This window comes from Crinia signifera, chromosome 3, assembly GCF_055691185.1.
Source record: "Crinia signifera chromosome 3, ASM5569118v1, whole genome shotgun sequence".
Taxonomy (NCBI): Eukaryota; Metazoa; Chordata; class Amphibia; order Anura; family Myobatrachidae; genus Crinia; species Crinia signifera.
Window position 1 is genome coordinate 317,837,056 of NC_139219.1, and position 13,601 is coordinate 317,850,656.

At 43.3% G+C, this 13,601-nt stretch overlaps 1 protein-coding gene across 2 annotated transcripts in view; it reads right to left on the reverse strand.

Annotated features, from left to right (window-relative positions):
- Positions 1 to 343: 343 nt before the first annotated feature.
- LOC146064826 (cytochrome P450 2C5-like) overlaps positions 344 to 13,601 on the reverse strand; it is a 41,824-nt gene continuing 28,566 nt past the window's right edge. For both annotated transcript variants that reach the window (XM_083178730.1, XM_083178729.1), the window contains 4 exons: positions 13,261 to 13,402; positions 9,881 to 10,065; positions 8,953 to 9,094; positions 344 to 566 (listed from right to left, as the gene is read on the reverse strand). In XM_083178730.1, coding sequence (XP_083034856.1) covers positions 388 to 566; positions 8,953 to 9,094; positions 9,881 to 10,065; positions 13,261 to 13,402 — 648 coding nt within the window. In that variant the 3' untranslated portion in view covers positions 344 to 387. The remainder of the gene's footprint in view (positions 567 to 8,952; positions 9,095 to 9,880; positions 10,066 to 13,260; positions 13,403 to 13,601) is intronic.

The following is a 13,601-nucleotide window of genomic DNA, read 5'->3' on the forward strand; positions in this document are numbered from 1 at the left end:
TTGGAAATAAAAGGGCCTGGACACTTCAAATAAGATCTTTGACCCAGGGGGCACAATGTTTTCCGTTACCGACCTCTCACAAAGGTTTACTTTATCTAGGACACACGTATTCATGTACTTTCAGATAAGACACTTCCTAGCCACTGGGATAACCTCTGCATACACACTAAATTCCAAGGTTTTATCGACTCAAATAACCTGTCGTTTATTTTTTACCATTTATGACTACTAATGTTTATAAATTAAAATATTTGTATCAGTTAATTATAGACAAATGCTATGATAACAACCAACACTGGACATCTCTGCTGGCAAAATGGAACTCGGACTTGAACTCTTGACATCCACTGTACAGTAATTTTTAATGGATATGTCTGAAAAAAAGTTCTAGTTACGAGGTATAGCACAGATCTCATGAGGTTTGGGGGCATTAGTAGAACCCACTGCAGGGGTGAGGTCCAGCAGTGCTCCGGGAGGGGCCTGGAAGGTGAAGTTCTGCAGCAGCGACGTGAAAAACAGGAACAGCTCCATATTGGCCAGGTTTTCTCCAGCACAGCTTCTTTTACCTGGGACAAACAAAAATAGGAAATGCAGTGTAAATACTAGAGGTTGTTTTCCTATTACATTTAGAATGCAGTTTTCCTATTTTCTACTACTTTGTGTCATAGAAACATACTGTGAGGAACATAGAATTTGACGGCAGATAACCACTTGGCCCATCTACTATAGTCTGCTTCTTTTTTAAACATGTTACCACAAACCATATCTGATCCTTATTTCTATGTAAGGATATCAATATGCCTATCCTCCCAAGCATGTTTGAATTGCTCTACTGTATTTGCCTCTACCACCTCTGGTGGGAGGCTATTCCACTTATCCACTACTCATTCTGTGAAGCAATCCTTCGTCAAATTTCCCCTGAATCTTCCTCAATCTAGTTTCAGTGCATGTCCCCGTGTTCTGTTGCTCCTCTTCCTGTGAAGAATGTCTCCCACTTGTACCTTGTTAAAACCCTTGATATATTTGAAAGTTTCTATCATGTTACCCCTTTCCCTTCTCTGCTCTAAACTATACATATTAAGATTTTTTAGTCTTCCCTGGTAAGTTTTGGGATGTAGGCCATGCACCATTTTAGTTGCCATTCTGCATACAGTCTCTAATGTATTTATACCCTTCTGGAGATATGGCCTCCAGAACTGAACACAGTACTCTAGATGAGGTTGTACCAATGACCTATACAGTTGAATAATTACTTCTCATGTTTGACCAACAGAAACTTAACCAACAATTTCCAAAGAAAAAAAATAGTGTTGGCAATGTGTTTTTAATCTTATAATTTTAAATTCCATTAATTAATATTTATACTACCATTAATACTACATTTATTTATCTGCACAAATGAACTGCTACTGAATGTGACTTATCAGTCAATCTAAATAATTTAATCTAATGGCACCGCTATGGGTACTTAATGTGGTCCTTACATAGGCCTTCTCACACAAGTGAATGTGATATACTGTTTAACAAAGAGAAAAAGGCCATATCATGCATATTAATAATTTAAAACATACTCTATAAAGGGGTTAGGGATACTTATAGAAAAAATATCTTAAGGAAATAGGTTAGATGTAAACACTACTAATTAAGTTCTTTATATGTTCAGGTGCTGGAAGACTGCCCGGCAGGGGGGATCCCGACTGTCAGTATCCCAACATCGGAATCCCAACTGCCGGTGGTCCAACAGGGGGGATCCCAACTGACAGGAACTATTCTCCTTTGTGGGGGTCCACGACCCCCATAGAGGAAGAATAAAACCTGTGGCGAGCTTAGAGAGCATAATCTGGCCCTTACAGAACTTCTTTGCTCTCGCCCCCCTATCAGAGCTCTGTCAGGATTCCGACGTTGGGATATTGACCGCCAGGATCGCCCCTGTTGGGTAGTCATGCCACACCCTATATGTTCAGTACTCATTACATAAAGTGTAGACATTGAAAACTTTTTTGAATTTCAACAAAACAGATGTGACTTTAAAACAAGTCAGATCTGTTTTGTCGGAAACGGCTGAAGAATGTCAAGTTCACGACCATTTCTAGACAATCCATTGAACATTGAATTCAAACAATTAATTGAGAGAGCGCACTGTGTTGATATGAAAATATATTTAATGAAAAACGATCTATAAGAATAAAGATAATGATAATGACAATACATACACAGTAACATAATAATCACAAAGGTATTATATTCAATCTTAATTCACTTCTGCCACACTAGATATAGGTATTAGTGTTTGTTAAAAATAATAACAACATATATCCAGTTATAAGTTATGCAAAAAGTTCAGTCACCCTGCCGGCATTGAAATTAAATTGGCTGTATATTTGAGAGAATAGTTCATCAAATTTATTGATGGTTATTTGGCACCACACAAAGGTTAGTTCCCTTGCTTTTACCCCGTATGGTCCATACAGCAAAGATGGTAGTCAGTTGTGGAATGGGGGAGCTCCTTAATGGGGATGTTGATAAAGCATGTGCAATGGGTGTGGTACAGGGTTCCGACAGTCGGGATCCCAACTGGCCAGACTCAGACAGCGTGGCAAGCCACTTGCTGGTTCGCTACGCTCGCCACCTATTCTATTCTCCCTCTATGGGGGTCGTACAATATTCCCTACCACAAATGTACACGCACACACAGACATTCTAAGTTTAATTTTGTTGGAAGCCAGTTGACCTACTAGTATATTTTTGGATTGTGGGAGGAAACTGAGTACCTAGAGGAAACCCACGCAAGTAAGGGTAGAATATACATCTAGGGGGACATTTACCAAAATGGATTCGTAGAAAAAAGGTGTATTCGTAGGGAGAAATACACCTTTTTTTTACGAATTTGTATTTTCGGGATTTACAATCCCAAAAATATAACAATTCGTATTCCTAAAGATGGAACATTCGTATTTGTATTTACAAATACGAATGTCTACACCATCGATAGAATACGACAGAAATCACCATTCAAAAGAATGGTGGTTCCTGATGTACTAAGCAGCCGTACTGATAATACGGCTGCTAAGTGGTGTAAAACACCCACGCAAATACGACAGGAAAATACACCTTGCTTTCCCTGTCGTATTTGCTTTAAGCCTGCAGGGATCAGTCAGATCCGTGCAGGCTTTAGTATAAAAAAATAGAAAAAAAAAACGGCGTGGGGTCCCCCCCACAGCTGTAACCAGCACCAGGCTGACAGAGCCTGGAGCCGGTAATTAAAAATCAGGGAACCCGACAAATAGGGGTTCCCCGATTTTTAACAACCAGCCCCAGGCTCCAGGTCCGGGGCTGGTTCCCAAAATACGGGGGACAAAATGACTAGGGGAACCCGTATTTCAAGAACCAGCCCCAGGCCAAACCAGCCAGCAGGGTAATGCCACAGCCGGGGGGAGACTTTTTATACAAGTCCCCCCGGCCAAAGCATTAACCCTACTGACCAGTCAGCCTGGCCAGGGGCCCTGGGGGAGTGGGGACCCCCCAATAAAGGGGTCCCCCCCCTCCAGGACTTACCTGACCAGGCTGAAGCCTGGTGCTGTCCTCGATGCCCCTGGGCGGTGGGAATCGAGCTGATAAATGGTGTAAAAAAAAGATTAAACTATTGTCTAATACTGGGGCACTATGAGTCCCAGCAAGCCTCCCCCGCAAGCTGGGACTTGGAGAACCACAAGTCCCAGCCTGCGGGGCATTAAAGGGCCCGCTGGGTCTTGTAGTGCCACAGTATTAAAAATAGTACAATAAAACACACTGACACACACTTAAAATAAAACTTTAATACATACAAAGCCCACACATACTAATACTTACCTATCTTCTTTCTGTAGGTAGCCCTGGTCTTGTGTCGTCTTCTGGTCCTGTGTCGTCTTCTGGTCCATGTCGACGTCGCTGTCCATGTCGGCGATGGCGTCCCCGTCCGGATCCGACGAAATCCATGGAGGAAGCTGTGGAAGAAAACCATACTCACCTGTCCCAGCGCGACGTAGTCCAGGTAAGGGTCTTGGCAAAAAAAAAAAACAACACCCGAAACCAGCCGGACAGCAGAGAGCCGCACGGTGTTTGTGTACATTGTGCGGCTCCGCCTCCCGAATGTCGTTATTGGCCGCCTTGCGGCCTAGCGGCTCCTGATTGGCCGCTAGGCCGCAAGGCGGCCAATAGCGGCATTCGGGAGGCGGAGCCGCACGATGTACACAAACACCGTGCGGCTCCTGCTGTCCGGCTGGTTTCGGTTTGTTTTTTTGCCAAGACCCTTACCTGGACTACGTCGCCCTGGGACAGGTGAGTATGGTTTCCTTCCACAGCTTACTCCATGAATTTCGTCGGATCCGGACGGGGACGCCATCGCCGACATGGACAGCGACGTCGACATGGACCAGAAGACGACACAGGACCAGAAGACGACACAGGACCAGGGCTACCTACGGAAAAAAGATAGGTAAGTATTAGTATGTGTGGGCTTTGTACTGTATGTATTAAAGTTTTATTTTAAGTATGTGTCAGTGTGTTTTATTGTACTATTTTTAATACTGTGGCACTACAAGACCCAGCGGGCCCTTTAATGCCCCGCAGGCTGGGACTTGTGGTTCTCCAAGTCCCAGCTTGCGGGGGAGGCTTGCTGGGACTCATAGTGCCCCAGTATTAGACAATAGTTTTTTTTTTTTTTTTTATTACTATTCTCAAGGACATTAATAGTGGGTTACTCATTATCTCCGGATCTATTTTTGATTTTTCTAAGTGTAAGAAATTAACAAGATTAATATCCCCTGTAAACTCTTGTTCTAAAGATGTATTTGTGTAAATTTCTGACTGCTGTATCCAATCCCTCAAATGCCTCAGCACAGCTGCTTGGTTGTACCACGTCACGTTTGGGAAGTTAAAACCTCCATTGTTACGTTTCTGTTGCATCTTAATTAGGCTAATTCTTGCCTTCTTATCTTTCCAAATGAAGTCACGGAACAGTTTGTTTACTTCAGCTGTGTTTTTCTGTGTTAGCAGAAGAGGCAGATTTTGGAGAGGGTACAGCAGTCTAGGTAATGATATCATTCTTAATAAATTTAATCTCCCTGTATATGACAATTTTAGATGTTTCCAGCCTCTGATCTCTTTTTTTAATTGGTTTATAGCGTTGTTTATGTTTAAGTCATGTAGGCGCGTTATGTCTTTGGGGAGATACACCCCTAGATATCTAAATCCTTCTTTTGCCCATTTTAGGTTTACGTCTTGTGCCCACTTGGGTTTAATGCATTTGGTGTCTAGGGTCATTGCAGTTGATTTCTCGAAATTTACCCCAAACCCAGATTGAGTACCAATCTCTTTTAGCTTTTTCATGAGAGGTTTCAGAGATTCCTCCGGATTTGCCATATAAAGCAGGAGATCGTCTGCAAAGGCTGTTATTTTAACGGTCTGGGCTCCCACTTGGATACCTTTAAGTGGGGTCCAGTTTTGTATTATACGTAGCATTGGATCTAATATTAAATTAAAAAGGAGGGGTGATAGGGGACAGCCCTGTCTTGTTCCTCTAGACATTTCTATGTTTCTACTTTTTTGGCCATTTATCATAAGCGATGTAACTGGGGTGGTGTAAAATATCTTCACTACCTCTCTAAAGTTAATCCCAAATCCCCTGTGTTGCAGGACTTTTTCCAGATACTGCCATGAGACAGTATCGAATGCAATACAATAGTTTAATCTTTTTTTTACACCATTTATCAGCTCGATGCCCACCGCCCAGGGGCATCGAGGACAGCACCAGGCTTCAGCCTGGTCAGGTAAGTCCTGAAGGGGGGGACCCCTTTATTGGGGGGGTCCCCACTCCCCCAGGGCCCCTGGCCAGGATGACTGGTCGGTAGGGTTAATGCTTTGGCCGGGGGGACTTGTATAAAAAGTCTCCCCCCGGCTGTGGCATTACCCTGCTGGCTGGTTGGGGATGCAGTTAAAATCCCGGCGGTCGGGATCCCGGCGTTCAGAATCCCGACGCCGGAATCCCGACCGCCGAAATGCCGACACATTCTCCCTCCTGGGGTGTCCACGACACCCCTGGAGGGAGAATAAATTAGTGTGCCGAGCGTAGCGAGGCACCGGGCCCGCTGCGTGGCGAGCGCAGCGAGCCCGCAAGGGGGGGCGATCCACGTCCCCCCCTTGTCGGCATTTCGGCGGTCGGGATTCCGGCGTCGGGATTCTGAACGCCGGGATCCCGACCGCCGGGATTCAATACTGAATCCGACTGGTTGTGCCTGGGGCTGGTTCTTGAAATACGGGGGACCCCTAGTCATTTTGTCCCCCGTATTTTGGGAACCAGCCCCGGACCTGGAGCCTGGTTGTTAAAAATCGGGGAACCCCTATTTGTCGGGTTCCCTGATTTTTAATTACCGGCCCCGGCTCTGTCAGCCTGGTGCTGGTTATGGCTGTAGGGGGGACCCCACGCCGATTGTTTTTTAAATTTATTTATTTTTCTATTTTTTTTTACACACTGCAGCCTGCATGGATCTGACTGATCCGTGCAGACTGCCTGTACGAATTCGTATTAGCAGCCGTATATATGGCCAGCTAATACGAATGGTTACACCATCGGAGGGTTACAAAGCAGTCGTATATGACTGCTTTGTAATTTCCCCTCCGGAACACGACTTTGCATACGACTGAAACAGCCGTATGCAGCCGTAGGGGAAATACCAATACGAAAAACTAGGTTTTTCATATTGGTAAATTTCCCCCCTAATATCTCCTCATATTTATGGCCATGGTGGGAATGGAACCCATGACCTCAGCGCTGTGAGGCAGTAATGTTAACCATTACACCATCTGTAACGTGTTGTTATTTTTAACTAACCCTAGTACTTATATCTAGTGTGGAAGAAATTAATTAAGATTGAATATAATACCTTTGTGATTATTACCTCGTGAATATTATTATTTTACTGTGCATGTATTATCATTATTCTTATGAAAATATATTTAATTAAAAAAACTTCTATATCAACACAGGCAGCTCTCTCAATTAATTGTTTTAATAATCTGTCCAGCTTTTTCTGGGAGCAGCATATTAATAATAATCTTTAGAGCATTGCAAAAAACAAAGATTATTTTTGTTTACATACAGTATTTATGTATTTTTTATAATTTTTTCCTCTGGATTTTCTCTTTTGGTTGCGCCTGATTTATATAATCTTCTAACATTGAATTCCGCCTGTCGAGTATCTGTTGAGCAGAGTGAAAACGGGCCTTGATTCCAACGGTCGGGATGTTCCGACAGTGGGAATCCCAGATTCAATACCTCCCTTAATAGTACATGGTAATATAAATAAATCTCAGTTTACCAATAAATTATTAAGTCACCAGCCATGTCAAGGCATCTCTGTTCCTGTCAGTCTCTAATATTATGTAATAATAGCACCCACTATGTTTCATATAATTGCATATTGTTATACAATACATATCCTAATACACATGGACTAAACGCGTTTCGGATCAGATTGATCCTTCGTCAGTAGCGTCCTGACGAAGGATCAATCTGATCCAAAACGCGTTTAGCGCTTCTTAACCATTGCCATTTGTTTAAATCTGGACCTGGGACCTTTGTGGAATTTCGGACATTCAGCAGGAAGGACTCTGACCAGATCTAGACTGGATTGCCCTGCCGCTGAGACTGCCCTGTTTCCTGCATTGCCCTGGGTTGTGGATTTCCATGTGTTTTTATACTCCCCCATAATTGTAAGTGTACACCTTGATTAAAATAGATAAGTGTTTATCAGTCTGCACTATCTGTTTTTTTTCTTTTTATTCTATGGCACCGCTTGTGGAGGAGGAGTATTCATTTGGATGTATTAACCTATCGCCTATGGAAAGGATTTTATGGTGATATAACTTTAAGACATTCATTTAATCACTTTAATGGTGATTTATTTGATGGGAACCACCTGAGCGCTGGAGAACAGTTCCTTTTTCTTTTGTACTGTTGCTGTTGTTAGGTGTTATTGGATGGCACCTTAAGAACTGTATATCTAGCTGCTAAACGGTGTTCATATAAGCGCACCCATTCACAAAGTCACTCCATTTCTACTTGCAATTCAGGGACTGCCACTGGTCCCTTCAACTGCTCCCCTGGGCCTCTCCTGGTAATGAAGGCCCTTTGTGCGCTCAGCGATCGGTGGTGGTGGGGAGAGCCTGGTGCGATTGGTGGTGGTGGGGAGGAGTGGCCATAAGGGTGGTGCACCAATGAATGCACCACTGGTGTACACCTACCATTCAGCGGTATGCCTATAAATTTTCCGGGGTTGCCACCCACAGCAGCGCAACTCATCCCGGAGAATTTCCGGGCATACCACCAAAGGTGTTAAACTTCTATTAGCCTCTAAAAATGCCTTTTGTAGGGAAAATAAATATACTATAAATACAGGATGTATAATCACATAATAAAGTATGTACTGTAGAATCAGACTAATATCAGCAGACCTACTATATTTGCCATTCTTTGAATGTAGAGCTATTATAGCCATTATTATTGTAAAGGTAATCTATTAAAAAGGGCAATGGAGATTAAGGTCAGTCAATCATTACATTCCACGGTCTCTAAATCAAACTTTAAGGCCCCCATACACTGACCCCACCCAATTTCCCTTGATCTCCCCCGGCAGCTCCTTGGGAGGCTCACTTACGATTTGGCACTTGACGTGCCATATTTTACATGAGATAAATTGCATGTGATTTATTCCATGCAAACTCCTGGTGAGCTGCCGGGGCAGGTGAGTTAAGAAAACAAAAACTGGGCAAGGATTATGCTGGGCTGCGTTGGGCGCCCGGGGTGGGTGGGTCCAAGAAGCGCCAATATGACTTTTGAATTATTTAATATATAGTAATATTTACAGGTGTTCCTGTCTATTAATGGAAATATAATTTGATCAGAACTCTTGTTACCCATTGAGAATGGTATGAAGGCCTCAATCTTCTTGAAATGTCCTTCTGGGGTGAGAAAATGTTCTGGGTAAAACTCGTCTGGTTTTTCAAAGTAGGCGACATCATGCAGAGCAGAGGTCAGTATTGGCATCACAGTAGTCCCCTGGGGGAAAAAACGGTCATTTACAAAGTGTCCATTATATAACAAATAAACATGATTAATAACTGAATCTCATTATGAATATATAAATCCTGCACGTCTCTCACAGGCTGGAAAAACCCTTTCATCGGCTCTGTGCACAGTTTATACTTGCCTACTTCAATGCTTTCTTATCTGGGAGATGGCCGGAGAGGAGAAGCAGGTGGGTGGTGACAGAGGCCGGACCGGGCTAAACATTAGGCCCCAGCCCCTTGCGCACAAAACCCTTGTGATTGGCATGAATTTGCATAGGGGTGGGGTTAAATGATGTGATTCGCATAGAATCGAACTCCTCCACTGGGAGCGCAGATTTCCTGTATTTATCTCTGCATTCCTAATGAGATGGGCAGAATGCGGGAGGGGTGCCTAATTTTCTGGGGGTGTGGGGGGCTTCCTGAAAAAAAATGGGTGTGGAGAAGATTCCCATAGCAACCAGTGAGCTGACACCTATAGAATGTACTTGATTGGCTGTCTACTTAGAAACTTCACTGTTTGTGAAGAAAGTTGAGGAGAACCTTTTGCTGCACCAATCCCTCTGCATAGAGTTTTAGTTATATAGTGTTCATCTTAGTCAGGATATTTTCACAAAACACATTTTACAATATTAAAAGTGTGAAATGTGTTTGTGTTTATGTTCCATAGGATTTGTGTCAACAATCATCTGTTTTTATGAATACTGATGTGGACATCCAACATACAGTATATCCCACCTGCAACCTTACAATATGCTTTAACAAATATGAGACTGACCTTTGGAAGGAAATAGCCCTTGAATGTGACATCCTGAGTTGTTGCATGTGGAACATTATTGGGTGCAATGTCACCAAACCGCTGAACCTCATGGATGACGGCGTCGGTGTACGGCATTTGCTTCCTGTGCTCTGTCTGTGGCGGAGCGGATCCTAACACTCTTTCTATTTCATTTTGCACTTTTTCTGTAATTAATAAAAATATATGATGAATTGCAATGTGATTGACAGGAGACCTTTAACATATGGTGTGTTAGGGGTCCCCAGACTACTGAGATTGGGAAAACTGCTCTAAAAAAACAAAAATCAAGGAACTCAACCTGGAAATGGCCAAAATGAATAAGGAGTTTCAGAAGGAATGGCAAATGGACAATTGTTGACCGTCGCATGATAGCTGAAAACCACATCAAGAAAGTTTGCATGGCCCCTGGATTGCTTTGACCTACACAGATTATTTTTCAAAGGTGTTTTTGTAGAGGCCACGTGGAATCACAATGCAACTGGGAAAACCCCTTTAAATACTAGTGTCCCAAGGATAGACTCAAACCCACAAGGTCAGTCAAAATAGGGAGGGGGGGGGGTATAGGTCTAGCCTTGAAGGTACAGAAAGGACAGTATCGAAATGTAGGGATTTCATGCCCATTTCAACAGATACAGATTCCAAAGAAAGCACATACAAAGTTTTCATCACAGTCATATTGTTCAACGTGGATCACGGTTCTGGATTCATTAACCGTAATGACACCAAAGATGGTTTTCGTACATTATACAGTCATCAAGAAGAATAACCCTAGGAAGTGCTTCCATATACCCCTTTCAAACCAGCCTAAATTCCTGGTTTCCCAGCTATGGAGCAGGGTTGTTCCCGAGTTCAACGGGTAAGGGGTATGGGTACTTATATGGTATGCCGGTCCTCAGTGCATGCTGTCAGGCGGGGATCCACACAGGCGGCGGGCGCAGATGACAGGACAGATGGCGTATATAGATGACGCAGCTCTCCAGTGCCCTCACTGCAGCCGCAGAGCTGCGTCGTTTGCACCCGCCGTCTGACCTGTCATCCACACCTGCCACCTGTGTGGATCCCTGGCCTGCACCGAGGACCAGCAACTGGGGTGAGTACTCTCGACTTCCTTCCTGCCTCCACCTCCATTCCGCCGCCTCTCCACCTCCTTCACACCGCCTTCCCACACCAGAAAAGGCAGGGACTTTTGTAGTGTGAAAGGGTCCAAATTGGGAATGGCCCGGCATGATCCCTGGACCATATTCCGGGGTGGGTTCCTGCATTTTCTGGTGTGCAAGGGGTATTATTGTACAATTTGAAAAAAAGAGAGAAAGAGTGTCACTAGGTGGTGCACAGAAAAGAGTTTAGACGTAAAATGTAACTTTTATTTAATTATTATTTAAAAGGTTTTTGTGAAATATTGACATAAAAAAAATACATGAAATGTCACAAAACGGGGAAATTAAAAAGGATATTCTATCCTCACACAGTGAGTTCCCCCTGTACTGGCTTTCCCACTAATTTGTTTAAATTTTAATCTGAGGAGCGTTAATTGTAACACAATGTGTATCCACTGTAACCTATTATTGAATAACTGCCTCTGCAAGCTCAGTAAATCGTCTGTGTATGTCATACAAGGAGAGATCTCCCCCACTTGTGAGCATGCTTATTTGTAAAACGACATGCGGCAGAGAAAAACATATGGGTTCATATAGTGGCTGCAGTGTAGGGCGGACACATTTCTTTAGTATATGTTTTGGCAACAGAGGACGGGACACATTACTTGCAGATTTGTCACGCAGAGGATCAGTGCCTGTTGTGAATGGTTTCAATCCCTCGAGCCGGTCAGGTGCAGTGTACGGATAGTGTTTCCGACACTGAATCACCAAGCCGCTCAGAGGGTGACCGTGGGCTGCGTTTAGTTGCTGGTTAGCTGGAGAGTGTCGGGGTGTGAGGATGCAGCACCTCCGACACACCGTCTGCCCTAGAGTTAGGAATCAGCGGTGGTTGGCGCCATACACGCCGCTGTTCTAACTGTGCGGAACCAGTGTCGACTGGCGCCCGCGGTTAACGCTCAATTTTAAATAATACACAAATCAGAAATGCATTCAAGGGGGGAAGGGGGACACAGGCACTGCGGATGTACTGGTCTAGTGGACCAGTACATCCGCAGTGCCTGTGTCCCCCTTCCCCCTTGAATGCATTTCTGATTTGTGTATTATTTAAAATTGAACTCTTTTCTGTGCACCACCTAGTGACGCTCTTTCTCTCTTTTTTCAAATTGTCTATATTCCGTGTCCAATGGTAGCACACCCTCCTGAAGAATACTGAGTGAATAAGAATATATAATCACTACAGCAAATACTTAGGAATAGGGGTCCCGTGTGAATAAATCGAGTACACCCTCCAGTGCGACCGGCACTACCTCTCGTTTTTGTGTGTATTATTGTACAGAATGGAGAGTCATTTAATTCAATATTGTGCAGTGAAGGGTGTACATGCAGCTAATGTTACTATACCTTTGTGGTATCCCAGTTCAATGCAGCAATATGAAGCAGATGGTGGCCAACCATGTCATTATCAAACTCATAGAAGTTACTCCAGAGAGGGTTCTAATCAGCAATGACCTTACCAGAGATCTACTATACAGTACCTCAAATTCATAGATTAAGCTATATAACATAGCCTAAGAAACGCAGTACTCTGTGTCACATTACAGAGCAAAGTGTTGGATTAACAGTTAGCCGAGATGCAAACAACAAGGTAGACCAGTTTATCGGAACATGCCAATTCATGTATTCAGATAGCAAATTCTTCAAGAGCCACCTCATTAGAGCTATTCTACAGTAGAGGACCTACTGAAGTTATGAATAGCAGTTCTGATGGAAGCTCCTTTATGACCCTCTAAATGGTTTTATGTGCAGTTGCATCAAGAATGAAAATTCCTGAAAACAGAATCTGTTTCCATTCCAAAAATGGATATTTTTGATGTATCAAAATTGATTTTGTTCCAAGAAGATCAGAAAGGAGTACACAAGGAGTTCTTATTTGTAATACTGATACTTGCATGTAAAAAGTTCAGTACATTTTTTTTTATTGAATATGTAACTGTGCTACAGTACAAAAATACCTAATGCGTGAGGACATGCATGTTTTTTTTCTTAGCGGGGAGGTATGTAGTACCCCATTAAAGCTAGATATATGTAATTGTGGGTGCACAACTGCATTGAAAGCTAAGTAAATAGATTCCCTGGGTCTCTGCTGTCAGAGAGTGTAACTACATCTCTTTCTCACACATGTATAAACACAGATGGTAGCAGTCTAGCTTTCGAAGCTATTGCTTTGGGTGGGCTTACTAGTATATTATATATATTCCTTACTTTGGATGTCTGGGTATTTCATCATGAGCAGGAGGGCCCATCTCAGTGTGGTGGAGGTGGTCTCCATCCCAGCCCCAAACAGATTGCTGACCACTACAGCCAGGTTGTCATTGTGGTAATACAGAGTGGATTCTGGCTTCCCCTGTGCAATATGAATGAATGTCATTACACAGAAATATACATATAAATAACACTCACACAATGACATTTATGCAACAAGTGGCTATGGTGCAACGTATTTAACATTAAAATACCACCAATGTAGAGAGCTGTGGCAGGCCCAGGTAATTTTTGGGGGCCATGATCTAATTGCAAGAGGCCTGACCATGCCCATTTATGCA